This window comes from Prionailurus viverrinus, chromosome F2 (genome assembly GCF_022837055.1).
Source record: "Prionailurus viverrinus isolate Anna chromosome F2, UM_Priviv_1.0, whole genome shotgun sequence".
Classification (NCBI taxonomy): domain Eukaryota; kingdom Metazoa; phylum Chordata; class Mammalia; order Carnivora; family Felidae; genus Prionailurus; species Prionailurus viverrinus.
In genome coordinates this window covers 24006851-24026448 of record NC_062578.1, presented here as the reverse complement: position 1 = coordinate 24026448, position 19598 = coordinate 24006851, and the positions used below count along the sequence as shown (strand labels likewise).

Genomic DNA, 19598 nt, shown 5'->3' with positions numbered 1-19598 from the left:
AAAAATTTTTAACAAAAAGTGTTTCTGGGGTGCCTGGGTGGCTCAGTTGGTCAAGCATCCGACTTTGGCTCAGGTCATGATCTCACGGTTCGTGGGTTCAAGCCCCACATTGGGCTCTGTGCTGACAGCTTGGAGACTGGAGCCTGCTTCAGATTCTGTGTCTCCCTCTCTGCCCCTTTCCTACTGTGCGCGCGCACACTCTCTCTCTCTCCCTCTCAAAAATAAACATTAAAAAAAATTTTTTTTTAAGTGTTTCCACCATGCTTGCAAACAAAAACTTAGCCGTGAGATGTTCATATATGGATTCTAACACAAACGGGTGTGTTATTTTTTAAACAATAAAAAGGCAAAAGGACAAAAGTTACTTCATGAGAAAAAACAGTTTAAAAAGAAGAAAAAGATGTTGATTTGAGTAACTACACTGTTTTTCACATCAAATAGAACCCCCCAATAGATGGCAATGTGCGTCTCTATGCTAGATCCTGATCGTGGTGTACCCCATAACAGAGAAATGGAATTATGGCTCAGCTGCAAAGTCCTGGGCCCTTGTTTTCCCAGTGGCCTAAATTAATCCCTAGTCCAGGACAAGATGCTGAGCAAGACGCGTAATTATTCCAGGCCACTAGGGTAAGCACTATTCCGGGCGACTCTGCAGGCGGTGCCGTGGATGAGGGTTTCTAATTCTCTTTGGTGATTTTGTTCTGTGTAAACTGAGATTTTTCTTTCAGTATTTCAGCCAGATAAGCAGGGAAGGCCAGCTCCAATCCTGAGATAGAGCCAATCAAGGTCAATTTCGGTTCCTTTCCTGTGTAGTTTAATCTATTTTTCTCCTGCTCCCTTACCCTGACACCCTGACATCAGATCATTTTTATCTGATTATCAAATACCTACTGAGAGAAACTTTGGCAGCCTCTGGTGCTCCCCCAGTCATCCAAAAGCCTCTCAGCCTAGGAATATCATGAATACTCTGCAAAGCAGTGTCCTTGAGAGGCCAACCTAAGACTCCAGGCGATGAACCACAGAGAGGTGTCTCCCATAAGTATTTTGAGGGTGAGGTTGAGACCAATGCCTGCTTTCACCAGAGACAATACTAACTTATTCAACTTGCCTTTTACCAAATCTCTAATTCTTGGTTTTGCACTATACCACAACATACTCAGTTATTATCTAACATAGAGAGGGGCAAACAAATCTTGTCATTCCCATTAGGCAGATAGTGACACAGAGGTTTGCAAGTTCAAAAGAGTTGCCTAAAGTGAATTCAACAAAGCAGTGTTGTAGCTGGAAAGTAGATCAGCTGACACCTGTCCCCAGTTTTTTAGGTCACAGGCTTTTTGTAAGTTTAGATTAAGCACTGTCTTACCATATTCCTCCTTGAGATCTTCTATTTACTTTGGTAAACTGTGGATACCAGTGGAGAGGTACCAGGTGTACATTCCAGATACTTACACAATATTCAAAGACTGCTCTGTCTGCCTGTTGGGTACATAGCTCCTGGCTGAAGAATTTCTAAGGTTGTCAGAAGAACAAATGAGGCATTAGGGGCTCTGATGTGAAAGGAAATAGCTCATACCCCTGGAAAGACAGATGAAAAACATCCTCTTCGTTATTACAAATAAAAAGCTAATCTATTTAGTCTGCGCCTTTTCAAAGTTCATTGCTCCCCCCGCCCAGTATCTTCATTAAATAAATGCAAACACATGTGCTTAGAAATGGGTAGGTGTAAAAGAACATTCTGCACAATTATATCTAGGCTGCCGGAGATTTATATCACATGCATACATCTATCTAGGAGCTGTTAATTCACGATGACAGCTGAGCATGACAAATGCAACAGTACACAAGTTGGAATGCCGAAAAAATGCAACTACAAACCCCATGCAGACAAACACGCATACAGGAGTTTTCCCTCAACGCACACGTGGTCGCACTTACAGGAGCTTAACCACTTTGATAAACCCCAAACACAAACATAGGAGGCTCCGCCGCCCGCGAGCTGCCCCCACACATGCAGCCGCGCCTTCGTCTACCGGCAGGGATTCTCGCGCGTCCCTGGCTACACTCGCCCCCCACCGGCATCCCACTGCGCGAACACACGCGCGCCAACCGCTCCCCGCGCTCGCCCGCCCGCCGGGGAAGCGTTGGCTCCCGGGGCTGGGGGCAGGGCCGGGTGGGGCCGGAGCGCCGCGGGGCCGGGCCTCGGCGCCCGGGGAGGGGACGAGGGGCGGGCGCGGGGCGGCGCCCGGCTCACGTGGGCGGGCGGGAGCAGCTGAAGGTCCGCTCCGGAGCCTGGGCTGTCCTCTCGCGCGCGGCGCTGGCCGGGGCGGCGGCGGGGAAGGAGGAGGAGGAGGAGGAGGAGGAAGGCGGCGGTGGCGGCGGCGAAAGAAGAGGGGAGGACGGGGGCGGCGTCGGACTGGAGCCGAACGGCGGCGCGAGCTGCCCGGGGCGCTGTCGTGAGCTCGCCCGCCGGGCCCCCATCCCCGAGCTACACCCTGCCGTGCCCAGCTCTGCCCGCGTCCGTGCCCCCGCGGGGAGCGCGCCGGGGCTGCCCCCCGAATGACGGGCGGAAGGTTCGACTTCGACGATGGCGGCACCTACTGCGGCGGCTGGGAGGAGGGCAAGGCGCACGGGCATGGCATCTGCACGGGGCCCAAGGGCCAGGGCGAGTACTCGGGCTCCTGGTCGCACGGCTTCGAGGTGGCTGGAGGCTACACCTGGCCCAGCGGCAACACCTACCAGGGCTACTGGGCGCAGGGCAAGCGGCACGGGCTGGGGGTGGAGACGAAGGGCAAGTGGATGTACCGGGGGGAGTGGTCACATGGTTTCAAGGGGCGCTACGGGGTCCGGCAGAGCCTGTGCACCCCCGCTCGCTACGAGGGTACCTGGAGTAACGGGCTGCAGGACGGGTACGGCGTGGAGACCTACGGGGACGGAGGTGAGCAGCGTCGCAGGCGGCTCGGCTGCTCCGTGAGCTGGTGCGGTGGGCTTTGCCCAGGCTGCGGGGAAGCGGGGAGGACGAGAGGCGCACGTGTCCGGAAACCCGCCAAAACACCTGGGAAAGCCTCCCACCCACCTCCCGCGCCAGCGTGGAGACGCGACTAGTGCGCGGGGGTTTGATCTGCCCTGGTTCTTGGAACGGGCTGTGTGTCCACACCCGGGGGAGCAAGGCGTGAATATACCTGGCCGGCGCCAGCGCTGCACTGCCACCAGGAGGGAGCGCCGCCCGGGTGGGTTGGGCTGGAGAGAGGACGCTGTCACTTGAGCCCGTCACATTACGTTCCTGATCCCTCCCTCTCCCGGCCGGGTTTGAAAACGCCACTCCCGTGGAGTTAGAGCGAACGCCCTGGGCTTGTGAGCCTGGCGGTCGGTGCTGACCGCTCCCCGGATTGGTTTCACGTGGAGTCGTATTTCGCTTCTGGTCCTCTCGTAGCCTAAAGATAGAAAACAGAACCCCATAACTAGGATGTAGGGGAATTGTGCCTTATTTGGAGTGCATTTGGAAATATCCTAGCTAAGGAAGTGGAGAGGCCACCTGATGCAGGTGGGGCTCAGAGGGTGTGGGTTTTTCTTCCTAGTTTTCATTCGTTCCTTAAAGTAGTGGCTTTCAATCAAAAGAATGGTTGGTAGTCATTGTTGACCTGGAGAGCTTTGGGCAAATTACTAGGAAAATGTCTCAGAAAGGAACGAGGAAGCCTCCGTTTTAAGAAATATGTTAGAAAGCTCTGGTCCTGCAGTTGCTAAGTTAGCCACTTTACTCCAGAGAGTGGCAATATGGAATCACCCAATTGCACTAAGGTGTATGACCTCAACATGCTGGCTATGCACAAAATCACCTTATTTTAATAATCAACAGTATTTGCAAAATGAATTGTGTAGAGGCAGAGTCCTTTTTTTTTTTTAATTACAAAAAGTATACATTACTGAAACAGGTGCAAAACCTGATGAATTTCCTTGTGCAATAAGTGGAGAAGGATGAATGGGTTATACTTTGGCAAAATACATTTTCTGGTAATAAACATAATCATAGTTAATTGAAAAGGGTTATAGGAGGCAGTGTCAGCTTCGTAATTATGCAGCTCAGAGCTGAAGGGTATGAAAAGGATCCAATTAAAAGTTTCTCCAGCCCACTGCAACCTCAGTTAGGCCACTACTTATATAAAAGCTTATACAATTTGTACACTTCAGTTACTCAGAACACTTGGGCTGTATTTCAGATGCAAAACAGTACAATGGTAGAATTCGATAAAACGGACATCTTTCCATCCCACAGTATAAATAAAGGATATGGTTCTCATGGATTAAGAGGCGGGGGGTGGGGGGGGGACTGTTTCCATAATACTTTTATAAGGGTTGCATGGGTCTTGAGCTCCACAGTAGTTAATTCGGGCCCTTAAATGTTCTGAATGGGCATATAGTGCCTTGGTTGACAGCCCTATAAATATGCTAGCTTGTGATAGGATTTTATTGGAGGCCCCAGATCTGTAATATAACTAAATTCCATGCTCAAAAGTAGAATGCAAAATTTATTTTTTAAATGTGCGTGTTATTTTACAACCTTTTAAGAAGGACAAGGATAGTTCTCTTCAGTTTGGGAAGGTTAAAAATAAATTCATCTTTTAAAAGTTACTACTCATTAAACAAAATCTCTTAGTTTAGAATATTCATTACACTTAGCAATAAAATACATGTATATATATAATATGTAGCAATAAATTATATTGTGTGTGTGTATGTATATATACATATATATATATATATATATATATATATATATATATATATATATAATATGCAGCATAGCAAAGGTCCTCTATGTGTTTTAGAAGCTCAATTAAGTGACTGGGATGACTTTATGGATAATCTGCCTTCTGCTTTAAAACTAACTTAAAAATTTTTTAAACCCTTAAAATTTGGCATCACCATAGGACTGTGGTTTTCCTTTTCTATTAAAAGAAATCAAATATGCTACCAATTAGGAAGGGAAAAAAACCCTTAAAAATCACTTTCAGGGTCTCCTCTGTGCAAGTTGATTTTCTGCTTTCTTTCATATGTCACTCCATTTAATTAGAAGGTCCTTAATCATGAAGTGGTGCTCTAAGTAGAGGTATATTGCAATAACTTATTTTGTACAAAAGTTTTGGCCAAAATAGGAAATATCACCTTCCCTATTCTTACTTAAGAATTAGCTTATTTTTGTCTCTGCACCACCACATGCCCATCCCTGTGCACCTTCTGTCAAACTTAGGTAAAATCTGATTCCATGTATTTTGTGATGACATTAAACGAGAAGTTTCATGTGGGAAGTACCACTTATTTCATCAGTAATTTGTGTGAAGTGTTGCTGGCATAGAACTTGCCTGAAAATTAATTAAAAATAAATTAGTACCATAGTAATGAAATCACATCTAGGTGCCCAGATTTTTTGCATAACTTCTGATCTGCACCTCATTTTTTTCCACCAGTCATAAAACTATTGAAAATATCTAGGAAGAGGCATTGCTTTATCAACTGTATATGCTTGCATACGCCCATTCATAGCACGTAGATGTAAGTTTGGCATAGCACAGTATACATTTTACTGGAACTGGATGCCTTCCACTACAAGGCTGTAGTTAAAATGGCTATATCTAGAAAACCAGCTCCCAGATGAAAAATCATAGAACGTAGTTTAAAAACCCATCAAAATACTTTTTACACTTGTGAAATATGCATCTTTATTTGAGGAATGGAGAGGAACTAATTAGAACTTTATTTGGACAGCGGGGAGAAGTTGGTACCCACCTGCTTCATAAAAATAGAAGCCCTTTATTCCTAAGTTCGTTGACTAACCCTATTTTAAATTTCAGATGAACTACTAACAGTTTGACTGTAAATTGGTTTTTAGCAATTCTATGGAGGAAGCCTTCCATATACTGTGATTTAACAAAATAGGATGGGAATGTGGCCAATGCTGTTGCCCACCCCCCACTTCCCTGTTTGACAGTTAAGCATAGAGATAAACTTTCTAATTACTGCTGTTGCCTCAAACTGCTTGGATTTTCAAGCAGTACTTATTTGGAAATTCTGAATGCTTGTCTTACTTTTGGAGATACCAGTTCAAGGAAGCTACTTATTAATTCTCCCTCACTGTTAAACATTTACTAAGATGATATGGTTGCATTTTAAAAGTATAAAACTTAATTGATCTCAAATAGCACCTTTGGAAACTATTTTTGCAAAATTAACTTGGCATGATGTAGAAAGGTAGGAGATGATTATAGGATTCCTTGTTTATCTAAACAAAATATTTTTTAAAAAGGTTGTTTTAGTACATGTAAGTCGAGTTGTAGAACTTTTATCCTGGAACTTGTATTTTATCTATATAGACAAAGGAAAAGTCAAAGTTCAAATTTCCTAATAATTTAATTCCCTTCCCTGTTAAGGTGGTGTATTTGGAAATGGCTAATATTCAGTAGAAACCTTCTTAACCTGAATTGTCTAAATGACTATCTTATCCTTTTGGATTTACTCCTTTTGAGAAAGCTATGGCCCACCTACCTTCTTAGAAGTTCATAAAGGTCAGGTTCAAACTTTTACATTTGCCTAGAATAGGACATTCACAGTACCAGGCATCCTAGAATTTCATTGTTGCCCTGCTGTTAGGTCTGTTTATAGGACATAAATATATCAGAATAAACAAAAAGAGAAGGTAGTCTTGAAATGAGTCAAAACTTTTGATTTTGGATCCATTACAGTTTTAACTTCTAAATGCAATGAAATAATCAGTACGTATTAACACAATGGTACAAAACCACTAGCATCATTGCTCAGTATTTAAAAAGTAAATGTATGCCACACAGTGGAAATCTGCGTGTAGCAATATAAAATGAAAGGCGACTGCAAGGTGGATCTATATAATCAGAAACAGAGAGGTCAAGACATTTGATTACATCAAATAATTATATCACTGTAATTTATTTTCTATGATATTGTGAGTTACTATGAATCATACAGAAATACATCTTAAAATTTCTAGATAACTTATGGGGGATACTGTAATTTAAAATGTGCCTTTAAGTAAAGGAAATGGCCTTGATTTTGAAAAGAAAATTCTAAACTCCTAAATTTAATTTTTTCCCTATGTTCCCTAATATTTTTTAAAGTTTACTTATATTTATTTTGAGAGAGAGAGAGCAGGTAAGGGGCAGAGAGAGAGAATCCCAAGCAGGCTCCATACCACCAGGGCAGAGCCCAATGCGGGGCTCAAACTCCCAAACCATGAGGTCATGACCTGAGCTAAAAATCAAGAGTCCTGCAGCTGACTGAGCCACCCATAAGTTCCCTAATTTTAGTAGTCAGTTTTTCATGTGATTATTTTAAAAGCAGCACTATGTTATTTTGCTAACTTGTTTAAAAGTCTACTGAGCACAAATGCTTTAGATTAGAGATTATCCTATTCCTAAAAAGGCATAATATTCATTGAAGTGATCCAGTGTCAACAGAGTTTTGAGGGACACTGTCAAACACCCCTTTGCTCTGAGATGAATTCCAGACTGTTAAAGAATGGAAGTTTTACTTTGGCCTTAGTCCAGTTTTTCTAGGGGTAAATAGCATATTCTTTTGAGCCATCATAGCTGTTTACTATAAAGTCATCAACACCTGCAGACCACAAGACACATAAACCGTGAGACTGGAAATTTTGCCCTCGCTTAGGAGGGAACTCCTGCTCTCTGAGTGCTTCTAGTCCATGATGTGGCTCATGTAGTGGCAGTGACTAGGGAAATCCATGAAGAGAATGACAGGGAGAAAGCAGAAATCTGGCAACGAGTACAGGGCAAATCTTTGACCATTTCGCCTGGAAGTACAAAATGTTAAATTGCCCATTTTTTTCATGTCCCACAATATTCAGGAGCTGTATCATATTTGTCAAATCACTCTTCGCTTCAAAAATTTCTCCCAAATCTAATCCTAAATATTAAAGTTTTCCCTGCCCTAAAAAAAGATGGTGAACATGAAAGAAAGAAAATGTAAAGTAAAATAATGTGTTTGATGACCCATGTCCCGATCATTAACAATTTTAAGTCTTTTAGCTTGTTGGAATGTTATTGTGACAGACCTAGAGATTTTAGAGCTTTTCAGCTGAATGAGTAAAATTAAAATTCAAGAAGAGAACTCATTTCATCTTCTGTGACACTGCCTTCCTATGAGGGATTTTGATCAGGGGAGAAAAGTTGTTTTCTAATGATCACTCTTTTTGTATTAGAAAGTGGTGGTTTCATCTGAAGCATTCGTATAAATTTTTAAATGAAAAGGAAAATTACCAAACTTGGAAAATGCTAAGCAATTACATTGAAACCATTGACACAAAATTACAGGGCGGGAACCCACAGTGGATGAAACGTAAGGTGTCACTTAGAGTTGACTTGGATACGTGTAGGATTTGACCGTGAGCCTGCCTGCTCTGAGCACCGGGCTCTCCTGGGACGCACCCAGGTGCTGGCAGGCGAGATTGCACCCCTTGCACCCCCGACTCACACTGTGCTTTCTTGCCATCTCTCTCGAAGGTACTTACCAGGGCCAATGGGCCGGCGGCATGCGGCATGGCTACGGCGTGCGCCAGAGCGTGCCCTACGGCATGGCCACCGTGATCCGCTCGCCGCTGCGCACGTCCATGGCCTCGCTGCGCAGCGAGCAGAGCAATGGCAGCGTGCTCCACGACGCCGCGGCCGCTGCCGACAGCCCCGCCGGCACCCGCGGCGGCTTCGTGCTCAACTTCCACGCCGACGCGGAGCTCGCGGGCAAGAAGAAGGGCGGCCTCTTCCGAAGGGGCTCCCTTCTCGGAAGCATGAAACTTCGCAAGTCCGAATCCAAGTCTTCCATCTCCAGCAAACGCAGCTCGGTCCGCAGCGACGCGGCCATGAGCAGAATTAGTTCCAGCGATGCCAACTCCACGATCAGCTTCGGCGACGTAGATTGTGATTTTTGCCCGGTGGAAGACCACGTCGACGCCACCACCACGGAAACCTACATGGGCGAGTGGAAGAACGACAAGCGAAATGGTTTTGGCATTAGCGAGCGCTCCAACGGCATGAAGTATGAAGGAGAGTGGGCAAATAACAAGAGGCATGGATATGGCTGCACCGTGTTTCCCGACGGCTCCAAAGAAGAGGGGAAATACAAAAATAATATTCTGGTCCGTGGAATAAGGAAGCAGCTTATACCAATAAGAAATACAAAAACTAGGGAGAAGGTGGACCGAGCAATTGAAGGCGCGCAAAGGGCAGCTGCCATGGCGAGAACCAAAGTGGAAATAGCAAATTCAAGGTATGTAAATGCAGGGCCGGTGGTTGTGCATGGTCGTTCAAAACAGTGGGATATCAAATATTTTGGTTGTCATTCTGTTGGTAACATCACCATATTTGCTTCTGTAACTATCAGAATCAAAGTTAGAAAATGATTAATTCCAATGGAATGAGAGTCAGAAATGTACCTGCACTGTTCTGAACCTGGCCGTCATCGCAAAATGTGGAAGCACATTGAGATCCCCTTGCTGTCACAAACTACTTCCCTAATACTTAACGTCGGGTCACTCAGACTATGCACATTTTCAGGAATCGAGAAAGTTACTTTCAGGGGTGTGTTGTTTTGTTTTAATACTACCACAGAGAATGATTTTTTCTTTTTTTCTTTCTTTCTTTCTTTTTTTTTTTTTTTTTTTTGAGAAAGCCACCAAGATCTAGATATGGCAGAAATGGAAAGTTACAAGACCAAATCTCCTATGCATTGTTTAAAACAACAGAGCTCAACTGTGGAATGGCAGAGGGACTAAGGCTGATACAAATTGTCACATTCTATGCTGGAATGATTAGATCACCGGTGTATTAAAAGGAAAGGGGTGGGGGGAACCTGCCATGGACAGATGGGACTGTCAGTGTGCCAAAGTTGGAAGAAAGTAGAGCAGTAGAGAAGGGATGGAGTGAGTAGGAGATCGCGATGAATTATAGATTGAGAAGTGGGGTGTATGTGGGCACAGAAGGACTATGTGCTTGAAGTTTTGCCATGAATAGCTGGATTTGGGGTCCAAAGAGAGGGATGGAGAAATCTATTGGGAATGGAATTGTCATATTGTAGACAAAAAAAGAAAAAAAAGATGGTTATAAATGGAAAATATGATTTTTAGGCTTATTTACATGGCCACCGAATGGCCACAGTATCATGTGACTTGAGGCGTACATTTAGCATAGGATATTAAAAACCCTTTTCTTGCTTCAGTAATATTTTCCTGTAGAAGTAAATGTCCTTTGGACGCCACAGAATATTAGCGTGTCTTCAGGTTTTTATTCTTAGCATTGATTTAAGCTTCTCTTTTCTTTGGTTGAACCATACAAAATTTCTGATACTTGAACTTCTTGATGTTCAAAAAATGGCACTTGCACAAGGTTCAACCTTATACTTTCAGACTTTTGAGGTTTCTTTAAAAAATAAAAACTTTATGGTCACTGTTTACTTCTGAGTATCTGAAACATTACTTGGAAAATGAAGAGGTCATGTTTTTTGTGTTGTATTGAGATAGGTGTCAAAAGTTTTCAGGGTTTCCATCTTTATCCCAAACTCCTCCTATTTTAAAGTTAATACTGCTTATTGTTGATTAACATAAACTTTCGGGAAGGGCCTCTCCGCGTTTCTCTTTTGAGCATATTTTATTTTAGACCATAGTTTCCCTAATAGCCAAGCGTTGAATTACTTGCTTTTCGGTTTGCTTATAGATGGGATACTTGGCACCTCTAATCTTACTGGCTTCCTGGCCCTCAGCTAACTTTTGACCTAGTGCTATACCTTTGATTATGCCCTGGCCTCTAATTTTAAATGCACTCCTGGATTTTTCCATTTGCTTTCACCTTACAACCTAGTGATCCTAGTAGAAGCAGTTTGATCTCTGCAGATGCAAAGTAAAACTGTGCAGGACACTCTAGCAAATGATTTTCTTAAGCTTGTTTTAATTATTGACTTTTATGATTAGTTTAAATGGGAGGAATCTACATAATGAAAGGGAAAGGCTTGTAATTCAAGGATCTCTGATTATACTAGTATCATAAACTCCTACCCAAGTGCTAGCCACATCCTCTCTGTTGAAAATCTTTTGGGGGTAGTGGTAATATAGTTTGAGATTACTGTGTTGTATAGTTTTTAATCAAATATACTTTTGGCCAGTTAACTACTTCCTAAAAATTTCACCTAGCTATCTTTTCAATGCTCAATTCATTATAGTAAGTGAAATAAGCCAGTCACAGGACAGATATTGCATGATTCCACTTAAGTGAGGTGTCTAAAATGGTCAGACTCCTAGAAACAGAGACTAAAATTGTGGTTGTCAATGGCTGGAGGGAGGAAGAAATGGGAAGCTGCTGTTGAACAGGTATAAAGTTTCAGTTAAGCAAGACGATTCTGCATGCAGTTAACAATACTGTATTGTGCACATAAAAATTTGTTAAAAGGGTAGATATCATGTTAACTCTTCTAACTACAGTAAAAAATATATGTATACTATTTGGATGATGCAATAGAGAAAACAAAATTCTCAAGTAACCTTTTATGTCTTCCTTACTTTCATTGTGTTACTCCTCTTTCCAGATTCCTTGCTTTAATGATACTTCAGATACAGAGTTTTGCCACTTGTTTTTGTAGAAAATAGCTGATGGATTGACATTCCCCTTCAGTAGCTCTGAGTTTAAAGTTCTACGTTCTTTTAAAAGCTTTTTTGTTTTTTTTTTTAAACAAAGAGAGGGACACCTGGCTGACTTCATTGGTTGAGCCTCAGACTCTTGATTTTGGCCAAGGATCATGGGATTGAGCCCCACGCTGGGCTCCGTGCTTAGCCTGGAGCCTGCTTGGGATTCTCCATCTCTCCTTCTGTATCTCCCCTGCCCCAGCATGAAAGCATGCTCTCATTAAATGAATGAATGAATAAATAATAGAAAAAAAAAAGCTTCCATTAAGGTTTTGGAGATTGCTGGCGGGGAGGGGGGGGGGGCGGAGAACTTCTTGCTATATTGTCATAAACCATGGCTCTTTATAATGTCTCAGTATCTGCTCAGTACTTCCTGGACCCTCCAGTAGTTACTGTTAGTGTTTTGGTTTTACAAAATAGCAGAAGTTTAAGAACATAAGGTGACATTCTCCCCCTCATCCTGCCCCAGTAATGGCAGAATGACAACTAGAAATAACTACCTCCTGGCAGCTGCTGATCTCAAAATCACTTGTTCGCCATTAGCAACAGAGGGAGATGATAACTTTAATAGTTAGTGACCATCTTAGTTTGCCACCCAGATAGTGGCAATCATTATTCTGTTGCTGTTATTTCATAGGCTGTGGAGAATTTTTGTTACTTAAGTCTCAGGGAGTTGGATCCATTTGTGTACCATCACCTTATATTATCCTGAAGCAAAGCCTCAAGTTGGCTTTGAGAGAAAATAATTATATCCTCCTCAGGGAGATGGGGGGACATGGAACCAACCAACTTCAGCCCAGAAACTCAAGAAGGTCTGTGGACCTTTCTTTTGCTTCGTTGAATAGGGAGTAGTGGTGTATCTCCGTAGGAAATGCACAGGAGGCGTATTTCACAAGACTTATTGTGGGCCCCTGTTTAATTCTTACAGATAAGAGAACGTGGGGAATCATGTTACCAGTAGATAGTAAAAATAATGCAGCAGATAAAGAATCAGTAGATACTGATCCTTTACTAGCAGGTTAGCACTTAAAAAGTGACAGCTCTGGGGCGTCTGGGTGGCTCGGTTGGCTGAGCATCTGACTTCAACTCTGGTCATGATTTCACAGTTTGTGAGTTCGAGCCCCGCATTGGGCTCACTGCTGTCAGTGTGCAGAACCTGCTTTGGAACCTCTGTCCCCCTCTCCCTCTGCCCCTCCTCTGGTCACACTGTCTCTCTCAAAAATAAACATTTTTTAAAAGAAAGAGTGAAAACTCTAAGGGGTACTATTAATTTGCTGACTCCTGTAACTTTTCCTCAGGTTTCTGTTCTGATCTAAAAAGTACCAAATGTATAAGATTTAACAAAATGCTTTCTTCCCTTTTTGTCTTGGTCCTGCGGGTAAAAATTACCTGCTAGAATTGAGAAACTGTCTCACCCTTGTTTTTAAAGAAAGGTTCCCGATGTAGGGGAGCAGCTCTGAATATCTCAAGCCCCTCACATTCAGAGGCCGAGACCAGCGCTGTGCCCAAGATCACCCTTCCATACCTGTTGTTTCAATGACAGTTCTCATTTGGGCATTTTTACCCCATTTAACTCCTGTCTTCAGTAATTTCTTAAGACATGTTCAGAGTACTGTTTCTTGAGAAAAATATTTTAAGGAGTTTTAAAGTGAGGCATTTGGCTGAGATAGCATATGAGTGGCCCTCAGAGAACCACTCTTCTCTGGAAAAAGATCGTTTAGAAAAGGATGTAGACAAAAGAAGAGGTTTGTAGACTCTGAGCCCCAGAGGACATGGTTATCATGCTAAAGGATGGAAGAGAGCTGGCTTAAAGCAGTTGAGAACCTGGGACCCCTGGGGGGCCCAGTCAGTTGAGTTTTGAACTTTGGTCCAGCTCATGATCTCATGGTTTGTGAGTTCAAGCCCCACATCGGGCTCACTGCTGTCAGCACAGAGCCCACTTCGGATCCTCTGTCCCCCCCTCTCTTTGCCCCTCCCCCATTTCCACTCTCTCTCAAAAATAAATAAACATTTGAAAAAAATTTAAAGCAATTGAGAACCTTAGGCATTTGTTTGTACTGCCTTCATTGAAGCACACAGATTCGAAGAAAGGAAATAAGGTGGGAGTGTAGAGTGGAATGGAATAGTTACCCTGTTCTCTGACTCTGTGGCCAGACTGCCTGAAGCTGGGACGGTGCTCACTCGACTGGGCAGGCTTCCAGGACTACCGTGACGTGTCAGTGACTGCTGTTCCCAGCCTCTCCTGAACTTCAGGGGGTAACAGCAGGGCCAGTAATGTCAGGAGGGAGCCCTGTGCTGTCCCTGGCCCAGCACTCTCCCTGCCAGGCTTGTCACAGATGCAGTTGTACAGGGGACAGAAACACCAGGTCGAATGTGGAGGCCTGAAGCCCAAGGAACTGGTGCACAGGTGTGCCTGCTGCACCTGTTTTCACAACTAGAGATTGGATTCCATGTTGCCAGGTTTGGACTTGAATATGAAAAATGGCATCATTTTTTTCAAAACTGCTACATAAAAGACATATTTTCCATACTTTTTTTAATGTTTGTTTATTTTTGAGAGAGGGATAGGGAAAGAATGAGGGGGGGAGAGGCAGAGAGAGGGAGATGCAGAATCTGAAGCAGGCTCCAGGCTCTGAGCTGTCAGAACAGAGCCTGACATGAGGCTTGAACCCATGAACCTGCAAGATCATGGCATGAGCCAAATTTGGATGCTTAACCCAGGCACCCCATGCTTTTTCATTTAAAAAGGTATTTTAAGGGGCGCCTGGGTGGCTCAGTCGGTTAAGCGTCCGACTTCAGCTCAGGTCATGATCTCACAGTCTGTGAGTTTGAGCCCTGCATCGGGCCCTGTGCTGACACCTCAGAGCCTGGAGCCCGTTTCAGATTCTGTGTCTCCCTCTCTCTCTGCCCTTCCCCCACTCATGCTCTGTCTCACTGTCAAAAATGAATAAATGTTTAAAAAAAATTTTTTTAAATAAAAAGGTATTTTATGATTTCTTACCACTCTCCCTGTTTCTTCCATGGCTTGAATGATTCAGCCACGACAGCTTTCCTGAAGTTCTAAAGGACATCTTTGCTCATCCCTTCCCTCTTCCTGGTGCCCTGGCCCCAGCCAGCTGCTCAGGGCTGCTCTGTCTTCAGGTCTAGGCATCAAGTCTCCTCTTCATGGAGGGTTTACCCAACCCCATACCCTCCCACTCTACTGCCACCCCCTTCCACCTAAATGCCCATTTGTCTGAGCTCTCGTCTAGTTCAGTATGTTTGTTTCACATCTCTTTCTCCAACTAGATCAGAAAGCCAGGCTCTGAAAGCAGCTTTGCTCACTTTGGTACACCCAAGGAGCTAGTTTAGATCAGGGCACTTTGGTAAGGGCTCCGGTAAATATTTGATGAATGAGTGAATTAAATTCTCACTACTTAGGCTATAAACACTGCCAGTGCTTCTAATTCTGTTTTCTTGGGCATTTATAAACCAGCTTTAAAGGAAGGAAACATAGCTCTCATAATTCATCATGCTATAATCTGACCGTAGTGAAGGAAGTACAGAAAATGCAGAAGTGCATGTTACAGGTACCTTTTTCCTTAACTATGTCAACAGCATTAAAAAATCATAACAAAGGCAAGGCTGGGAAATAAGAACTTGAGGTTAAGCCAAACTCTTATCTCCATTCTTCATAGGTGTGAGCTGGTCCAGTGATACATGTGAGTGCTTCCCGTAAACAGATATGGAAACTCCAGGAAGTCAGCTTATACTCACTATAAAAATATTAGCTCATCCCTACCTGGTTGACATCACCAAAATATGGGACAAATCAGAGCAGAGCCTAAGAGCTTACTGTTTTTTAAAAACCTGTTCGCCAAATGCTCACTTGTCTTTTTTTCCTTTTGAAAGTTTTTCTTGTCTTACCTCTTTCTTTTTCCTGGTCATTTTTCTTAAGCTCAAAAAATAGCGTTCAATGGAACAGTTCCTCACAAGATTACTTGACTTGATTCACTTCACTTATTAGTAATTAAAACCCAGAGTCAACCATGAGTCAGTGCACATTATGGATCCAAATTAAACTTCTCCCAATTTTAGAAAAAAAAAAGCTGAGTCTCTTCCAAGTTATTGTGAAGAGCCAGGAATTTGAAATTCTTAAATTCAGTTGGAGAAAAGGATTCTCGTTCTCTTTTGCAAATCAAAATTCTACTTTATATTCTATCTTTATTTCTTTTCTGTAATGTTAGTAGTCCTATCATATCTTTAAAAACCATTGTAGTTTGTCAGACCATTGTAGATGATCTTCTACTGGGGCTCTGGTTAATGTTCAGTTTTTAACGTAAGTGATTTTTTTTTTTTTTCAGGAAGGTTGAATTTTTCTGTAATGCCTTGTAAGCCATTTTAATGAAGAGGCTGTTAAGTAGGTAAAGTGATTTTGGAGGAAATCACCTAAAATATGGGAATTCACTACTGAGGAGAGCATTAATTATTTGCCTTATTTAGGCCTCCTGTACTCTTCCATATCAACCTCTGCTACCCGTCACCCCTTTCCCTGTTATCACCAGCTCTTCTACAAGCAGATTCCAGAGGCTTCGTTAATACACTCAGGCTGGGGTGCAAAAAAGTTATTGTAAATGGGAATTGATAGTTGCCTCTTTCTTCACAGGAGAGTTGTTTAAACAGTTGAATGAGAGAGTGGGTATCATAGGGCTTTATAAACTGTAAATAACCACATATAGTTTACGTTTTGTGAGATGTGTCGCCATTTAGTGGGTCATTACACATAACAGGGGAACCTACTGTGTTATGGGAATCTTGTTTCTGAAGATCTTTCTTGAAAAAACTCTTCCACCTGCCCTCTCGAGTCCAGCCCCATTCAGAAACTGAGGCCTGGAGGTGGCCGGGTGTCCTAATGATTTAACAAGTAGGTTCAAGCAATACAAATGTCACGAAAATTAGTCTTATGCCGTAATAATGAGAGGGTCACACAGTTATCCAGACTTCTGGGCCATTAGAAACATACTTTTTTAAACCTGGGGATCATAGAGGCATGGCTTTCCACTTTGATTAAACAGAGAACATAAGGAGGAGATGCTGTGTGTGGTGTGCATGGGATACGAGGTAGTGTTCAGTCCTGCGGAGATCAACTTGGTGAAAACTGGGGCAAAAAGACAACGTTCTAAGGGGAGGGTAAGCCAGGTTTTTGGGACACATGTCACCCTTGTTTTAACTATAGAAATCAGAGTTGGCTTAGACGGTACAAACCGCAGCAGGTTCGATCTCCTTTATCTCTGAAACGTGACATTTTCCTGATGCCGTAAATATGAAGAGTTAAAGCAGCAGTGACTTTCTCACATACATGATGAAAGCCACAAGTGTGATAGCATCCATGTTCCATCTCATGTGCTCCTGGAGACAGAGCCTCTGTCTGCAGGCGAGTGGCAGAGCTCTGCGTGCACGCTCACAGAGCCAGGAGACTCCTCTGAGCGGCAGCTGCCCGACAGCCAGAGGACCCCGCTCACAACTTTCCATCATGGATTAAGCTGACTCCGCCAATCTCACTTTACTCAAGACACCAAACTGGCCGCTTGCAAGACTAGTGCCTTGCAAATCTTTGAGATGCTTTTCTTATTATAGATGAAATATGAACATTGTGTTTAGGAACAGGATCCAACAAATGCCAAAGGTATTTATGTAACTCATTCAGCTTTAGTACAACGGCCCCTTGAGAATAAAACTAAATAAGCCTTTAATAATTTTGCCCTTCTATTTTAGTCGGTGGTTCACATTTATTTGTATAATATGCTTCAATTCAAAATAAGCTTCTTTATCAGAAATTTAATTAAGATGTAAGGAATCAAGATTGCCTCCAAAAGAGTGCAACTCTTTGAAGTCAGATCTTCTTAGGAATTCCCTGTGTGCCGAAAGAAACTTATCCAAGTCAAGTAAAATACATTAACTCATTTTCTAACATTTTAAAAATAATTGTGCCAGAGATTAACAAATAACTGTTAGATTTTTTTCAGTTTTCTTTTGAATAAGGTTAAAATTTTGCTGAGTTTTACTACATAAAGTCCATCAAATTTTGATCTCAATTGGCTTGGTCCAGAGATCCCTGTTTAATTTTTTACATTGGTGTAAGAGCTTTTTGAATTAGTATTTCAAGATTTCCTACACTCACTTCCATCCATTGAGGGAAAGGTTTGATATTCATGTGGGGACCCTACTAAGTCAAAACATGTTAAGGAAAAACCCCATAGAAGCTGGACTTTCAGGTTAAGGAGTAGGAATGGAGGAGTGTCTGGTGACGGGGCCATACCCACCCACTGCCGGCCCTTGTCCCTCATTCCCACCCCTCCTGTTCACTCTAGCAATTTGAGAATGAGTTGAGCTGTGACTGATAGATACCTTGCAAAGATGAAAATGCCCTGGAAGGGCCATTAGCTAACACGTTAGTTAACACTCTGGTCTGAACTTACAGAAAAGACTCTAAGTTACCAGCCCATTTTATAAGGTTTGGTTTTTTATCTCAGGGAAATAATGATTTTAATCACTCTTATAATATTAATCGATGACATACTATGTAAATGTAATATTATGATTAGGATCCAGCTCTTCTAATCATACAGCCTGGTTAGGACAGATAAAATTGCAATTACCCAGGCACCTGGGTGGCTCAGTCCATTATGCAGCCAACTCTTGATTTCTGCTCAGGTCATGATCTCACACTTACGAGATCCCTCCCTCATTTGCTCACGCATGCACATGTGTTTTCTCTCTCTCAAAAAAAATAAAAATGCAGTTACCTCTCAGGTGATTGGTACCTGGCTACAAGCTTAGCACATAGGAGGAGCTTAGTCATAGCCTGGGGCCGGAGGCATGATTGTGCAGGTGGTATCCAGCTGGTACAAAGGATAATGGCCCACATGTATTTGGGGTATTGTAAAATGTTTGGTATGGCTAGAAAAAAGACTACTTAGGTGTGGGGGGTGTTGAGAGATGAAGTGGAGATGAGATGAGGGGCTCACTGACCTATAAAGGGGGAGTTTGGACATTATCCCAAAGTCCGAGGAGAGCTACTGATAGTTTTAGGCAGAATTACATGATCAAATTTAGAAAGATCACTCTGGATGCAGGTGATATAGGGACTGGGAAGAGTAAGGGGCAATACAATTGGAGGCCGATTAAGTGGTAATGTGCTAACTAGCAATCTAGGTAAGAGCCCATGGGCTGAGCTAAGCAGTGACAGCAGGGATAGAAAGAAGAAAATGTATGGTGACAGCGTCCCGGGCAGACTTCATAGGACTTGATGGTTGGTTGAATAAATGTGGCAAACCTAGAAGAGGCAGAGTCAGAGTGACCCCTGAGTTTCAGGATTGGCCAACTGGATGGATGCTAGTAGTGTTTATTCAGACAGGGACCGGAGAGGAAAGTATGGGTTTAGAGAGGAAAATTGGTTTGGATTTTGACTTCTTGAATCGGGAGATGCTGGCCCCAAAGACAAAAGGGAACATAGCCTGGAAGTCAGATTTGTACCATACATAGAGAGCTCAGACCCAACCCTGAGGAACAAAGACATTTATGAGGCACATTGCAAAAGAGGAATTCCATGTCCAGGATACTGGAGGCAGCTCTTTTAAAGAAGCACAAGTAAAGCACTTCTTATGTTAAGGACTAGGAGGAATCTGTTGCCTTAAGACCATGCAATTCAGGTATCAGAATATCTATTCTTGAATTTGTGAAATTATGCTTTCTAAGATTTGTGCTCAAAGGACCGACCCAGTGAGCAAGATCTGTTGGCCTGTTTCTTTCTTGGCAACATCCTGGAACAAAATATCACCCTCACAAATTATTGTGCTGAAGAAACATCCTTTGGCAAACATTTATTTAGTGCCAGCTCTGTCCAAATACG

General features: G+C 42.9%; 1 protein-coding gene across 3 annotated transcripts in view; it reads left to right on the top strand.

Annotated features, from left to right (window-relative positions):
• The first annotated feature begins 2405 nt into the window (after positions 1–2405).
• The window catches only part of JPH1 (junctophilin 1), an 83564-nt gene continuing 66371 nt past the window's right edge, over positions 2406–19598 (top strand). For all 3 annotated transcript variants that reach the window (XM_047842934.1, XM_047842933.1, XM_047842932.1), the window contains exons 1-2: positions 2406–2935; positions 8544–9303. In XM_047842934.1, coding sequence (XP_047698890.1) covers positions 2557–2935; positions 8544–9303 — 1139 coding nt within the window. In that variant the 5' untranslated portion in view covers positions 2406–2556. The remainder of the gene's footprint in view (positions 2936–8543; positions 9304–19598) is intronic.